The sequence below is a fragment of the Marmota marmota genome, unplaced genomic scaffold, assembly GCF_001458135.2.
Source record: "Marmota marmota marmota unplaced genomic scaffold, marMar, whole genome shotgun sequence".
In the NCBI taxonomy this organism is placed as follows: domain Eukaryota; kingdom Metazoa; phylum Chordata; class Mammalia; order Rodentia; family Sciuridae; genus Marmota; species Marmota marmota.
The window spans coordinates 22,122,548-22,136,731 of NW_026000068.1; the positions used below are offsets into that span (position 1 = coordinate 22,122,548).

The 14,184-nt window shown below is 38.0% G+C and overlaps 1 protein-coding gene across 4 annotated transcripts in view; it reads right to left on the minus strand.

Moving 5' to 3' along the window:
* Positions 1 to 1,382: 1,382 nt before the first annotated feature.
* The window catches only part of Erich3 (glutamate rich 3), a 102,964-nt gene continuing 90,162 nt past the window's right edge, over positions 1,383 to 14,184 (minus strand). For all 4 annotated transcript variants that reach the window (XM_048814080.1, XM_048814081.1, XM_048814082.1 and 1 more), the window contains 3 exons: positions 8,801 to 8,926; positions 2,912 to 5,193; positions 1,383 to 2,248 (listed from right to left, as the gene is read on the minus strand). In XM_048814080.1, the coding sequence (XP_048670037.1) occupies positions 2,930 to 5,193; positions 8,801 to 8,926 (2,390 nt within the window). In that variant the 3' untranslated portion in view covers positions 1,383 to 2,248; positions 2,912 to 2,929. The remainder of the gene's footprint in view (positions 2,249 to 2,911; positions 5,194 to 8,800; positions 8,927 to 14,184) is intronic.

The following is a 14,184-nucleotide window of genomic DNA, read 5'->3' on the forward strand; positions in this document are numbered from 1 at the left end:
GATGCAATTTCCATTTAGCACATTGTGCAAAACTCATTTTTCAATGTGATCAACAAGTTTATAATCTTTCTTATAAGGTGCTTTGTATTCAAAGTGCTCTGTAATATTGAGGATGAAATCATAGCGCTCCAGAGAAATGTAGCTTGATAATGAATGAAACTAAATGTAAAGTAGATGAAATCCACTCATAGAACACCAGGCAAATGAAGGAGCCCTATGATGTGCAGGGAGAGGTAAATACTCATCTTCAATAGGGGGTGGGTAGACGAATCCATGTATACTCTAATACGATCATAATAAGACCAAACTTTAGGTTGAATTCCTCACTTTTATGGTTATTACCGATTCTTAGAGAAAGAAATAAAAAGATACAGAGAGAAAGAAAAAGAGAGACAGGGAGACAAAGCAGAAAGTTCACAATGCTCCTGCAATCCATTTTCTGAGTTTAATCCTCAGTACAACCAATAGCCCATGATAGAGGTTTCAGACTTTGTTATCCATCAGAATTACCAGAGGATTTTTTAAAAATTCCACCCACAATTCTAACTTAGTAGGTATGAGAAAAAGCCAGGAACAAATTCCAGGTGATGTCAATACTTTTCATGATTAAAGAACAAATCCATTATCTAATCCATTGGTTCAGCATATTTTTGATTTTTGAATGACTTTGCCATTAATTAAGGTGAAAAATACCTGTAACAATATCATGCCTAGTCCCTAGGGGCATAGAGTAGAAGGCAACCAATGGATTATGATGGTTTTGAGCAGCAATTCTTAACTTTAGTTCCATGTAGAATCAAAGGGAAGGATTTTTTTTTGTTCGTTCTTTTCTCTTTTTTGGGGGGAGGAAGGATATGGGGATTGAACTCAGGGGCACTGAACAACTGAGCCACATCCCCAGCCCTATTTTGTATCTTATTTAGAGACAAGGTCTCACTGAGTTGCTTAGGGGCTCGCTTTTGCTGAGGCTGGCTTTGAACTTGAGATCCTCCTAACTCAGCCTCTGGAGCAGCATTCTGTGCCCAACTTCATTTTTTTTTAAATACTGATATGTAGGTCCATTTAAAATGAACTAAATCTGATGCTCTGGTGGGGCCAAAGGTACAGACATTTATGAAAAGTGCTCCACGAAAGACTAATATGTCTTCCAGTTGGAGAATCACTGCTTTGGGACATTCTCTTTCACCTCCTCTCCTGGAGAAAAGGTGGCCCAACATGTGTGCTATGTAGATGTCTTGGAGGAAATTGAAACCCCTGGGGACATGCTGATGCTCAAGTAGAAAATAATACCAGGTGGTGTTAATTTAGAAAGCAATAGTGAACTGTTGATCTATTATAAACTACCCAGAAGAGCTGGCAGGTTTGAAATAACAGAACTTGGGAAGATGAGCAGCACACTAATTTTATTCAAGTTTCTTTTTCACTGAATGACATCAAGTCTAGAATGTCAGCATATGTGCTGATGGACCACATCTACCTGCTGTAATTATTATATTCATTCCACTTATCTAAATTATTTAGAACTTTGATTTAAACTTGAGCAGACCCATAAACGAGGCCACCAGGGATAAAATGCTGCAAGCTACCATTTCACTAGTAGCTACCCGAGAAAGCAGAACTACAGAAACACATGCAAAAACAAAGGGCATTTTGAAATAAGATTTGCACTTTACTTGACTGGCATAAATAGAAAGAATGAATATTTCCGAGTGTAAATGAATAGACATGCTTGGAATCCTTTTCAGGAAGGACTCGGAGGCTTGGAGCGATCTTTAGTCTGGAGTATACATAGAAGGTCCTTTAGAGCTCATTTTCACAGCCTGTGTCATTAAAGTACCAAGGTATAGATTTTAAATAAAACCCCTGTGTATAAAACTAGGACTAATATTTGAATGTAAAATAAAAAAAAAAAAGAATTTAAACAAACCCCAGGCATCAGGTACGGGCCTTCCAGTGATCTGTGGTAAACGTCAAACATTTGAAACCATCAATCTGATTTGAATATAGACACATTATCTGTACAGAATTTATAATAGCTTCTCAGTTTTCTATTTGGAACCACTACCTCTATGGGGTTCTTGCAGATCTGCTTGAGCTATTCTGAAAGTGATTACTGAGGTCACTGACAGACTAGGAACCATCTCAGACAAGCACAGTGTTTAAAGAAAAAAAAATAGAGTCTTGGTGAGATGCTTGGGTGAATCTTTCTCCAGCCTTTATGTCTTCCAGAAGAAACCTTTAAAATACCCTGAAAAATAACAAAAAGGATAGTAATATTATGAATAGAATCACTCAAAATAGGAGACATCAAGGAAATACCAGGAGACAGCAAAAAAGTAAATTTTTGTCTTTCACTTCACTCTTCCATACTTACATAGTGAAGTATTATATATTAAGTAAATATATAATATTTATATTTTATATATGTAAAATTATATATGCATATATAAAATTTTATAATACTGCAGAAATGAAGGCTGAGAGCCCATTCAAAAGCACTTGATCACTGACAATCTGCATTCCATCCTTTAAAACACTAAAATGGAATGAATTCTAGAGAGTTTGATTCTCTGCTTCTATGTCTGGACTTGGAGACACATTCTCCTGTGTTTCAACTTTGGGGCTCTGTCAGAGAGACACAGATCTCCTGCTTCAGGGAGATGTGTTTGCAAGAACAGAATAGGACTTGAGTAGGAAAGGTGACTGGAGGGGGATTCTGTGTGTGCTTTGGCCCCTCCTCCACCTCCCCTAGCCACCCTCCTGCTGGCTGGGGCTCAGTACCACAGGAGGGAAGCCTGTGTGTGTATGTGTGCACAGCAAACACCAATAAAGGGACCAGCCAGCCCCAAGGAGAGGAGGCCCACGGGCAGGATTTCTATTCCATCCGCAAACAGATCAGACTTAAACTCACCGTCTGCCACAAAATCTCCTAGTCCTTCACGCTGTTCAGGGGAACATCTGCACTCTCACTTTCTCTTTGAACCATATGCTCTTGTTCCTCTTGGGTTCCAGAGAATTCAGGCTTCACGGAAAGTGTTGCCACTGCCTCTAGACTCCCTCCGCTCAACTCTACCTCCCTCTCCTGTGATGATCCTTGTCTGAATTCTTCAGCTGTTCCTGACTCTTGCCTCCCATCAATGCTCCCTGCTCCTTCCCCCTCTCCCAGCGACCTCACACCCTGAGTGGCCTCCACTTCCCCTCCCTCTTGACCCTGTCCTAGCCGCTGGCCCTGCCCCTCCAGATGGAAAGTTTCCTGGAGAGCTCCCTCCCCAGGCTCTGCTGCTGATGTCACTGTCACCTCTTCCCTGCTCAGCCCTGTTTCCTCCGCTGCCACCCTCTCTGTAGCTGCTGTTTTACCCAGCGCCTCATCCCCTCTGTGCCATGTTTCCTCCCAAGCAACATCTGAGAAGGAGGAGGCTCTATTTGCTACTGTTTTCCCCTTAGCTGTCTTTGAATCTGCCAACACCTCCCTCCTCTCTGCTGCTCCTCCTCCTGGATATAGATCTTCCTCAGCCAGGACTGCTCCTCCTCTTGTCGCCCCATCCCCCTCTGTGTTGCTGTCCTTTATCACCCTTGTCACTCTTGTCCCCAGAGTGTGCTCTGCCTCCTCCTCCTCCTCTGGGTCCCCACCCAACGCTTCTTCACTAAACTTTTCCACTATCATGGAATCTCTCTCAGGAACATCTTCCTCGGTCATCATCATGACCCCTGTTCCTCCTGGCCCCTGAAAAGGTTCTTCTTCGTCCCTTGTCTGCATTCCTGCAAGGCAATCTGGGTCCTGGGTTGCACACTTTGCAGCCTCTAATGTGCCCTCTCCATCATGGTGGGGTCCCTGCCCCTGCTCTGGCAGAGCCACATTCTGCTGGCCCAGCAGCCCTGCTCTGTCCCTGTGCTCTGTGTCGCTAGCTTCATTCAAGCTTTCCCCTCTTTCTTCTTTCCTCAGAGCTGTTATTTTCTCCAGTGACTTTTCAAATCCATGTGTTACTTCAAACAAGGTCACCTGTCTTTCTTTCAGTGAATCTTCTAGAAGCCCTGAATCTTGAGTCATTTCAGTTGTCTCTGTGGGTTGTGCATCCTCAGCATCCGATTCTATTTCATTTTCAGGCTCTTTGGTCTGTTCCTCAGATCTCTCTTCCTTCACTGCTTCCCCCTCTTCCCCTTTATGTTTTCGTTCCTCTTCTAAAGTGTCTTCATCCTTAGCTGCAATTGACCTTGTCACCTCTTCTCTCTCAGATCCAATCTCCCTCAGAGGTGTTCCGGGGCTCTCGGCTTTCCTCCCTTCTCCTGCTACCTCTGACTCTTCTGGTAAGGGTTCCTTCGGTTCCTTCCTGTCTTCCTTATCATCTTCTGCCTCACTCCCAGTCTCCGCCCTGGCTGCACCTTCCTCACAGAGTTCTTCTGGGCTGCCCTCTGAAAGCCCCATCTGCCTTGCCCCTGCCTCTCCTGTGGAGATGCTCAAGGCGGGTTCTGTTTCCAGAACCTCCTTCCTTTCTTTGCCTGGTTCCTTTCCCCCAACTATTGCCTCTTGTGAACCATCCTCTCTCTCAGATGCTGTGTCTTCAATGGGTCCCATGTCCTCCTGCTCTGTGAGTGCTTCCTCTTCACTCGCGTCCACATCTGGCTTTGGGGGCCCTGCCTCACTCACAGCCACCCCTCTGTCAGCCACTTCCATCTTTGGAGTTGTTGGTGGCTCTCTCAGGGCAGCTGCCTCCTGAAGATGCTCTGTGCTCAGGGCTATGGTGTTTGTAAGCACTCCCTCCTCCATATCCTGCTCCCCTTCAGAAACTGCCTGCTCTGTCCCAAGTACAGTTTGCCTCAGGGCCTGCTCTTGAGGAGCCTCTCCTTCACTCAGACCCACAGAATCTCTTCCTGCTGCTATTCCTGTGGCTTTGAACCCTTCTGGGCCCTGCTTTCCATCCCCTTCTGCTTCCTCCTCTGCCCAACTTGCCATGCACAGAGGTACCTTGCTGTTCTCTGTGGGTTGCTCTGCAAGTGCTAGAGGCCCTGCTGTTGTTTGCCACTCCCCCAGGGGAGCCTCCTTAATGCCCACCCCATCCCTGAGCTCTGCATCCTGGTGTTGGGGAGCAGCGGTAACTTCCTCCCCTGCTTCTTTCTTCTGCAGTGTGACCTGCTCAGATTCCTTCTCCGAGTGGAAGGGTGCCCTTTCCTCCACTATAAAATTCCTATTGGGTGCTATAAAAATAAGGGTAGAAAACAAGGTTACTTTAATCAAAGTGAACAAAGGAGAAGGTAATATATATAAACTTACATAATATTTAGAAGAGATTTAATATGTTACCAAGGAGATTTATATTATGTATAAAACTTGTCCTCAGTTGGTTCTATGATGCCACGGAGTATAATATGTACAATGTTTTAATAATGGCCTTTCATTATAAAAAGAAATGCTTTCAAATTTAATGGATACATTGATATTAAAGAAAAAATGAACATCAGAAATGCTGAAAATAAGCAAACAAAAAGCTTTCATGTCCCTATGTTTTAGAATCAATAAATCCTCTCTCAAACCCCCTAATTTTACTTGAAATATTGACTTACAGAAAATTTTTTAAAATAAGAAAAAATAGCATTCTGTTTTCTTAAAAATCACCATTTCTTATAGCACCATAACGTAGCATAATATGACTGCCTTCTGACTACATTTCTGCTGTGTGGGTATTTAGCAACACAGTCATGACATAGAAATGGTAATCATAGCACATAATACTTTAAGTATTTTAAGATACTATATCAAAAAAAATCTTGTAGCTCAAAGTCAGGTTTTGGGTTTTTTGTTTTGTTTTGTTTACTAAAGACACCAATTTGTACTATAGGTCAGGATACCTACCATCTATGTTCAGAAATTGATTTATCTTTGGCAAAATAGAATCACAGAGCAAGAGAAGACTTTGTATTCAGGCATAATTTTCTACATAAATAACTTTCTTGAAGTATTTCATAAGTGCTCATCCATGATTCCCTGGCCAATTGACATGTATTCACTATTACATTTCAAAAAATATTAGGTTTGCTACATTCTCAAAAAGGCTTGAAATATGGGCTGGGGATGTAGCTCCATTGTAGAGTGCTTGCTTTGCATGCCCAAGGCCCTGGGTTTGATCCTCAGCACCACAAAAAAAAAAAAAAAAAAAAGCCTCAAATAGATTTTATTATTAAACAAAAACACGTTTTTTGAATGATGCATGCAAAATAAGTAAATTCATGTCATGCCAAATACCCAAAACTTAAATTTTTCAGATGAAGAATAGTATTGATGATGGTAGAAGCTTCAAAAATTGTCTTCTTAATACTTATTTTTTCATCTAAACTTTTTCAATTATAAAAGACCCTGGGTTAGATGCTGTCAAATAAGTTACCATATCTGGGTGTCAATCTCTAACACTCCTGTATACTCATGAAGTCAGCAAGTGTACCTTTGTTTTCTCACTTGCTTACCTGGCTGGCTCTCTTACCGGCAACACCAATATGCACAATTCAACAGAAATTAAATGCCTTTTTTCTGATTTCTTGTCTATTCTTACACTCCATTCAAGACTGTTGCCACCCCATTATTTCTCCTAACCCAAAACATGGCTATCTTTGCTGCATTCCCTCAGTCTCTTGCCAGCTGCTATGACAGACTATTTTGAGGTAAGGTAATCATAACTGATATGACATTTCCCTTAATAATATATTTGGAAAGTAACTTGAGTCTTATTTAAGAAGAATAAAATAGAAATTTCAGGTTTATCCATGGGTCTGAGGTTGACTTTTATGGTGGTCCTCTGTGCATAACAGCAATTATTTCTAAATTGTACCTAAGAGCTCCCAAAGGGAAATGTAATGTGGACCCAAATTATGTACTCAGAGAACATGTAGCAAGTTCATCTGAGAATATGGTCCATTTTATTTCATTACAGATTATTACTACATTGGAAACAAAACTACATTGAAACAATGAGAAACTACAATGTGTGTCAAGTCTCTTTAATGCTATATCTTGCTGTTCAAATTCCTGCATGAAAATATCATTAAAAAGTCAGTTACAAAAAAGTTTAAAATATTCTGTTTTTTGAGAGTTGGCATCTAAATTTATGGATTAATTAAAGAGCATTCAGGAAAACAAGGGAATAAAATTGCCTAGTCACATGTAATAATACACTGTGTCTAAATTCTGGGGGAGAGAGCACCAGTGAATCCAGCTGAGCTATTATGTGAATGTACACACTACAGGGAAGTCGTGCATGACATTCCTGAGGCAAGGGAAAGAGAGTAATTGAAGGCTTTCTAAGAAATATCAGTATAAAAACACGACACACGTTTTTTGAAACTTCATGAGCTTTTGGAAAAAAAAAATTTAGTATAAGAGAGCAAGCACTATTCATAAACTGGCAATTTGTTTTAATGGAGTGTATGTGGCAATCAGACCTGAGTGAGGATGCCAGTTCTCCACTTACTGGCTGTATGAACTCGGGAAACAATACCTCTCTAGTCCTTCATTTTTATATCATTAAAATGGGAATTGTCATGATTGGCTCACAGAATTCTCTTTATAGCAAATAAGAGAGTTTCTATAAAATGCTCAGGACAGTGCCAACACACAGAAAACCCTACCAAATCATTCCTCCAAACCCTTTCCGCCTACATCTCACAATTAATTGATTTTCTTGCTTGAATTAGACTTGATCAATAACTACTATGGCTGCATTGAAAAAGGAATGATTGAGGAGCGTACCAGAATTCCTTTATCAGAATGTGCACTGCAAAAGCTCCAGGGTCCGCTCCTGTAACACACTGCTTATTCAAATGCCACCTGGCCCTCTTCATGTTGTGCCAGGGAAATGGATCTCACCTTGTGTCTTCTACCAGCATCCACGAAACTGTGGCTAGCTAAGCTATTTGCTTGGAAGTAGGGTAAAATATCAAATGTGTTTGATAACAAAAATGGGAAGTGGGATAATGTAATCATATGATGAATTAAAATAATAACCCCTATATGCATATACATATGACATTCCTGAGGCAATGGAAATATATATATATATATATATATATATATATATATACACACACACACACACACACACACACACACACATATTCCAATCAGAACCTATAAAAAGCCATTCACAAAATATAAGAAGGACTGGTGTTAAGGACAAGGAATCTGACCAAATATCTATGAGTCATGGTCTGTTAAATAAATCTCTCATTGGTAATCTTGTAGTTAGAATACTCATTATGAAGAGACAGGTCACATGTGGATGGCATTAAGTTTTTTCCTAATTGAAAGAAAGAAAGAAAGAAAGAAAAGAAAAGAAAGAAAGAAAGAAAGAAAGAAAGAAAGAAAGAAAGAAAGAAAGAAAGAAAGAAAGAAAGAAAGAAAGAAAGAAAGAAAGAGAATTTTAAATGAATCATTGTGAAATGTGATGTGCCTTGCCTCTTGGTGTCTCCAACTGGGTCAGTTAAGGAAAATTCATCTACTTCGTCAACTACATGGAAACGGCTATAAAATAAGATTTCATCTGAAAATCCCTATCAGAATTTTAGAACCCAAAGTTCTTTTTAAAAAATTCTTAGATATCAATGTATTTAAAAAAATAGCAACATTCATAGCTGATACCAGTTTTAAACTCCCCTATCGGTCTCTGAACCACATCCTGCAATCATATTCATTAGATGAAAAGAAAAAAAAAAAGTGGCCAAGGAAGAAATAAGAATAGGAAGATGAAAAATGAAAACGATCCATCTTTTGCAGAAGATTTCTGAAGGTCTTTCCTAGGTAATGATGTGTCCTTACCTCCACCTGTGTCAATCTCCAGCTTCCACGTGGGCTTCCCCCCCTCATCTGTGCTGCTAACATCAGACTCGGCGTCATAGTGGCAGTGGCAGCCCGGTGCCAAGGCTTCACTTATTATCTGTCCAACTGATTGGAGATCATATAAAATATCAAAAGGTTTAAAAGCAGGTCATGGGAACATTGCTGAGTTATTTCACATCATTCAAGCAAGTGGGGTTGATTTAAATGCATTCACATTAAAATGTGACCTTGCCTTTAAAATCTATGAAGATTAAACTACTCCCATGCTATGATTTCAAAAGAGGAAACACAATGCATAAAAGAAGATCGTGAAGTAAAGAGACACATGCAAAGAAATACCTGTATTGAAAAAGACAACAGCCAGAAGCAGTGACCTTTTGCCAAATGCACATGCAATGAAATGATTGGAAAAGCAATTTGATTGCCTTTTATTTTCTAGAAACGTATGTTAGAAACGTATGTTACGGCTTTTATGACACCAGTCATCGCCGCTCTTTTACAATTCTAAAACTTCCAGAGCTGACTACACTACGAGCATTTCATTCATTAGTATATTTTAGTGATTTGACCCCTCAATACTCACTCCATATGGACAGAAGCAATAAAAAGCTATTACATGATGCCTATAAATTTAATAGAAAAAAAGACACTGTATTATCTATAGCTGGTTGTTAGCATGGACTTCACGTCCATAGAGACCTAGTTCCAGTTACATATTTCATACTAACTGTACCATCTTGGACAAGTTTTTGGCCTAAGTCTCAGTTTATCCATCTGTCAAAAAGAAATAAGCAAGTCGATGGTTATTGGGAGGATAAATGAAGTAATGTCTGTAGAGAATGCTCATCTTCTACTTATTTTCAATTGTCTATGCACTTGATAAATACTAGCTGTGATGATGATGGTGGTGGTGGTAATGACGATGGTGGTGATGAAGATGGTGACAGTGGTGAGCATTGATCATAAGTATTATTAACCAGTGTGATTTATGCAAAACTGTCAAGTCAGGTAAGTTTGTGCTTAGTTTCTGACAATTCCCTTTCTACCTCCCTTGCTGTCATCTGATGATCCATGTATGTAAATCCCCTGTATCTACTGTCATGCCACCTTCTGGTTAAGAAAAGTTCACTCCAGTAACACTAGATCTAGATCTGCCTTCTGGGGTAGAAACATTTCTTCAAAACTCACTCCTCCCTCCCTTCCTTTCTCCCATCTTCCTGCCTGGCTGCCTTTGTTTTCCTGTGATATTATGACACAACTAAGGACTATGCTTTGAGAGAAACAGAACTAGAATGTCATCTCTTGCTTAAAGTGAATAACTAAGACATAATGACTTACTAATCTCTCTGTTTGGAAACAAATAGTGAGATACCAGCCTCAAGTAGGTTTTAGTGGGGGAACGTTAACTAACTCTATTACTCTCAAGACAAACATGGAAATGAAAAGAGGAACATTATCTAGTTCAAATATATTCTCTTTTTAAATTTTTGGAATATCACTTTCCTAATTCATCCAATAGACCAAATGAAAAAAAAATATCCTTATAATACTGTAGTTCAAAGATGACATCAACTCGTGACAATTGTTACAGATGGATTTGTTTTCAAGTCCATTTTTATTTCAGGGAGTTTATAAACATAGCACATATATAATTCACACTATAATAATGTGAATACCACATATCTAAAAAGTCTAAATAAGTAGTGGTTTTGTTCTTTGCATATAAATTCATTCTGCTGACTGAGCAATGGAAATCACAAGGATGGTAGGACCAGGGGAGGGGAGTCAGACTTAGTAGCAATTATATGAAGTGTTGCCAACAAAACATCTATGTCTTTTCCAAGTAGTTTACAGGCTGTAAAAAATATGACTTGAAATAATAATAATAAACAATAATTAAGCAGTTAGCAGCTATTGAACCAAAAGACTATTCTAAGAAGCCAAACAGTAGTACTAGCATAAGCTAAAAATGACAACTCACTCGGAATGGACAGTGCCGCTTCTTAACTGCTTCGGCACTGTAATCACCACTTCCCACATCTGCTGGTTCGCCCTGGAGGCTTAGGCTTTGGAAGTAGATGACAGCCTGTATTGTTAGGTGTTGCCGATTTCAGGTTTAGTGAGAATGGGACTCTGGCCTAAGTATCAAGGACTTCCTAGGTGTTAGACCAGAAAAGGCCTCACTTGGACATTTTTCTCAGATGTTCTTCTGAGACTGAAACTTAAAAGCAAGAACTTGGCCAGTGTCTAACCTCAACTCTTTTCCACCCCTAGGAATAGAGGACTGTGCACGCTGAGACTCCTGTGTCAGCAATGTGACTTATCACTTTGTTCCCTCCATCTGTTTAGCCCTTCATCTCTTAAGGCTCCTGTCCTTTACTGCTCTATAAAGGTGTCCACTAAAGGCAAAGGTAATTGTCAGTTCTCACAGCGTTAGCAAAATGGAATAGTCTCATGCAGAGAATTTCTTAGAAATGCACCTTTTCCACTCAAATGATGTGGGATTCTTTAAGATACTGTACAAAATGCCAAAATATATGTTAGCCTTTCTATTGTGAAAACGAATATATTTCAGAATAATATATATATTGTATTTTTCCTAAATATGAAAATAACATATATTCCTTATTTAAAGCTTGAAAAGACAAAGAAGTACAAAGAAGGAAACAAAAATTATCCATGGTTCTGCCACTCAGAGATAACAACTAGTAAACATTTGGATGGATTTTCAAGTATTTTTTACTTAACTCTTACTGTAGTTAGCATTTTATATTCCATGTTTTTCATTTAGCATTGTATTTTATTCTTTTATATCAATAAGTAAAAAGATTATTTAATAACAAATAGGATGTTCTAATAAAGTCCTACTAAATTTAGTTCACTAAAAATTGCCTCTTGTTGAATATTGAGTTATTTTCATTAATTTGTTTTGATACAGCTATTTAAAATACTTTGAATCATTGGTATACATATTTTTGACCATTCCCTTAGGATACATTACTAGATTTTGAATTCCTGGGTCAAAAAGAACCTTTTAGAAATGTTTGATAAGTTTTTAAATATGCTTTTAAAAAGAAATACCAATTAATTATTTTACCTGTAAATCATCAAGAGAACTATTTCCCTACAAAATTGCCAACAATTCCATAATTTTTGAAGATTCTTTTAGTATTTGATAAAAATTAAAAAGATATTTCAATATTAGTAGGTTAGCTTCCTTTTGTGAATTTCCTGCTACATGCTGGAAATTATGTTCTTCTGGTAGAGTGGTTGCTTATTTCTTCTTGATTTGTAAGAACTCTTTATGTATCATGTATATCAGCCCTTTGTCATATAGATGTTGGAAAACTCTCTTTATATTTTCACTTTTCTTTTGCTATAGTTTTGTTGCTGCTGCTGTTATAAAGAATTTTATATTACTCAATACTATTTCTTTCAAGTCAGCTTTAACATTATCTTTAGGATTCTGATACATTCTATATTCAATTTAGAATTTAATCTCATAAAATTATCAGCATCTTTAGATTTGATTTTCTATTCAAATACTTGGATTGACTTCTCATTTATCCCACTTTCTTATACACTCCATATCTGTTATACCTTCCCTTCTGATACATCCCTGGAAGTATGACTATATGTATTGCTCATTTATTATTCTTTATTAAGTATTTTTTTGGTAATTGTTATATTTTGAGTTATTTGAGGCAATAGTTTGAAATTGATCACCATATAAAAACCATTTGTTGTTTCTAATAACTGTATAATTAATAATCTAGGGATTTGTATTAATCTCTTAGACACAAAAATTATTTAGAGTATTGCTTTTATACCTACAATTGGGGTGGTTTAGTTAATTATATTTTGTGAATAATTTCTTGATTTATTATATGTATCATTACATGTGGATTCAACAACTTCTACTCTGTGATGCTGGAAAGAAAGACACATAGCAAATAATAATTATCTGATAAACTGACCTTCTAAATTATAAAATTATTACAATTATTTTTATGTCCTTATTTATTATGAAAAGTACTAATTATGTTCATACAAAAATGAGAGCTGTTATTCTTGTATTTTCCTTTGAAAGAGTGTGATTTGCTTCTTGGATGCTCTCAAATTCCAGTTGGATGCATATCTTTCTCAGAAGCATTTAGCTGAAGTAGTTACCGATTCCAATTTAGTGACCCAAGAGCTAGAGGGGAAAGGAAAGGAAGGGGGGGGGTTTGGAGTCCTCTTGGCAGAATTGTGATTCCATTGTTAATGACTTTAGGATTGCAGAAGCTGCCAGCCAGACCCCCAATCTGGCGCTGCCATCTTTGGGTGGGAAGAGTCTCTGCTACTTCAGGGAGGGACCTCTACCTCTGAGGGTCTCCATTTGCTGTTTGGTGTTGCCTCCCACAGCTTCCCTGAGGGTTGGCAATGCTGAAGAATTCTGTGATGTCTCAGGAACATCTTTCTGCTTTCCCAACAGCTTCTAACTTCTACTCTCTAACTTAAGGTCTAAGATTATCTCTTTTTTTAAGTCCATGAGGCTATGCCTCTTTCTCACGGGAGATAAACTAAAGATAGCACCTGACATCTTTTTACTAATTTGACCTCACGTTGCAATTATTTTTAATTATGTGGTTCCTGAACAGTAATTTCCCCAGATTCAAGAGCAAACCTTTTCACCTTTTAAAAAATCTTTTAAATTGACAATATTTTTTTGTATTTTTTTTCCTCTTTCAAATAGAACAGAAGGAAGGAGACCTCAGACATCTGAGCTCAACTACTATTTCACAGAATTTTTCTGATTAACATTCTTAAAGGTTGACTTTTAGCCTTCATATCACTAAATGTTTTGGTGGAAAGAGACCAAATCACTACATCTTAAAATTTAGGCTATCATAAATGGGATATTAAAAGTTCACTTTTTAATATCTACTAGTCAAGATGAAAATAGAATTATTAGTCACAAATATTTACTAAATTTAAAAACAACAGTTATGATCATTTTTGAAGTTGTTTATTTACATGGTTTAAGTGGATAATTTGGAAACCTTCAGAGAGAAATTCTTTCCCGGAAAGTGTGAGTTGAAGAAAAACTATTTAGAATGATGATGATGATGAAGGTTATGATTTTGCAGGTGGACACATTACAGGGTAGCATTTTGATATTTCTGATGCTTCTGTAATTTTTCTGTGCTCATTTTGTTCCTTGCTTTCTCCCCACCCCCACATCTTCTAGGCAATTTTTTCTCTGTTAAGATAATGCTAAAAGGGGCAGAACAAAGCCACAGTATTTCTTTCCTGTAATTACCTATTATCTATGATAAGGCTTCAGATGTCATTACTGCCCAGCTCACATGAAAAGAAACAAA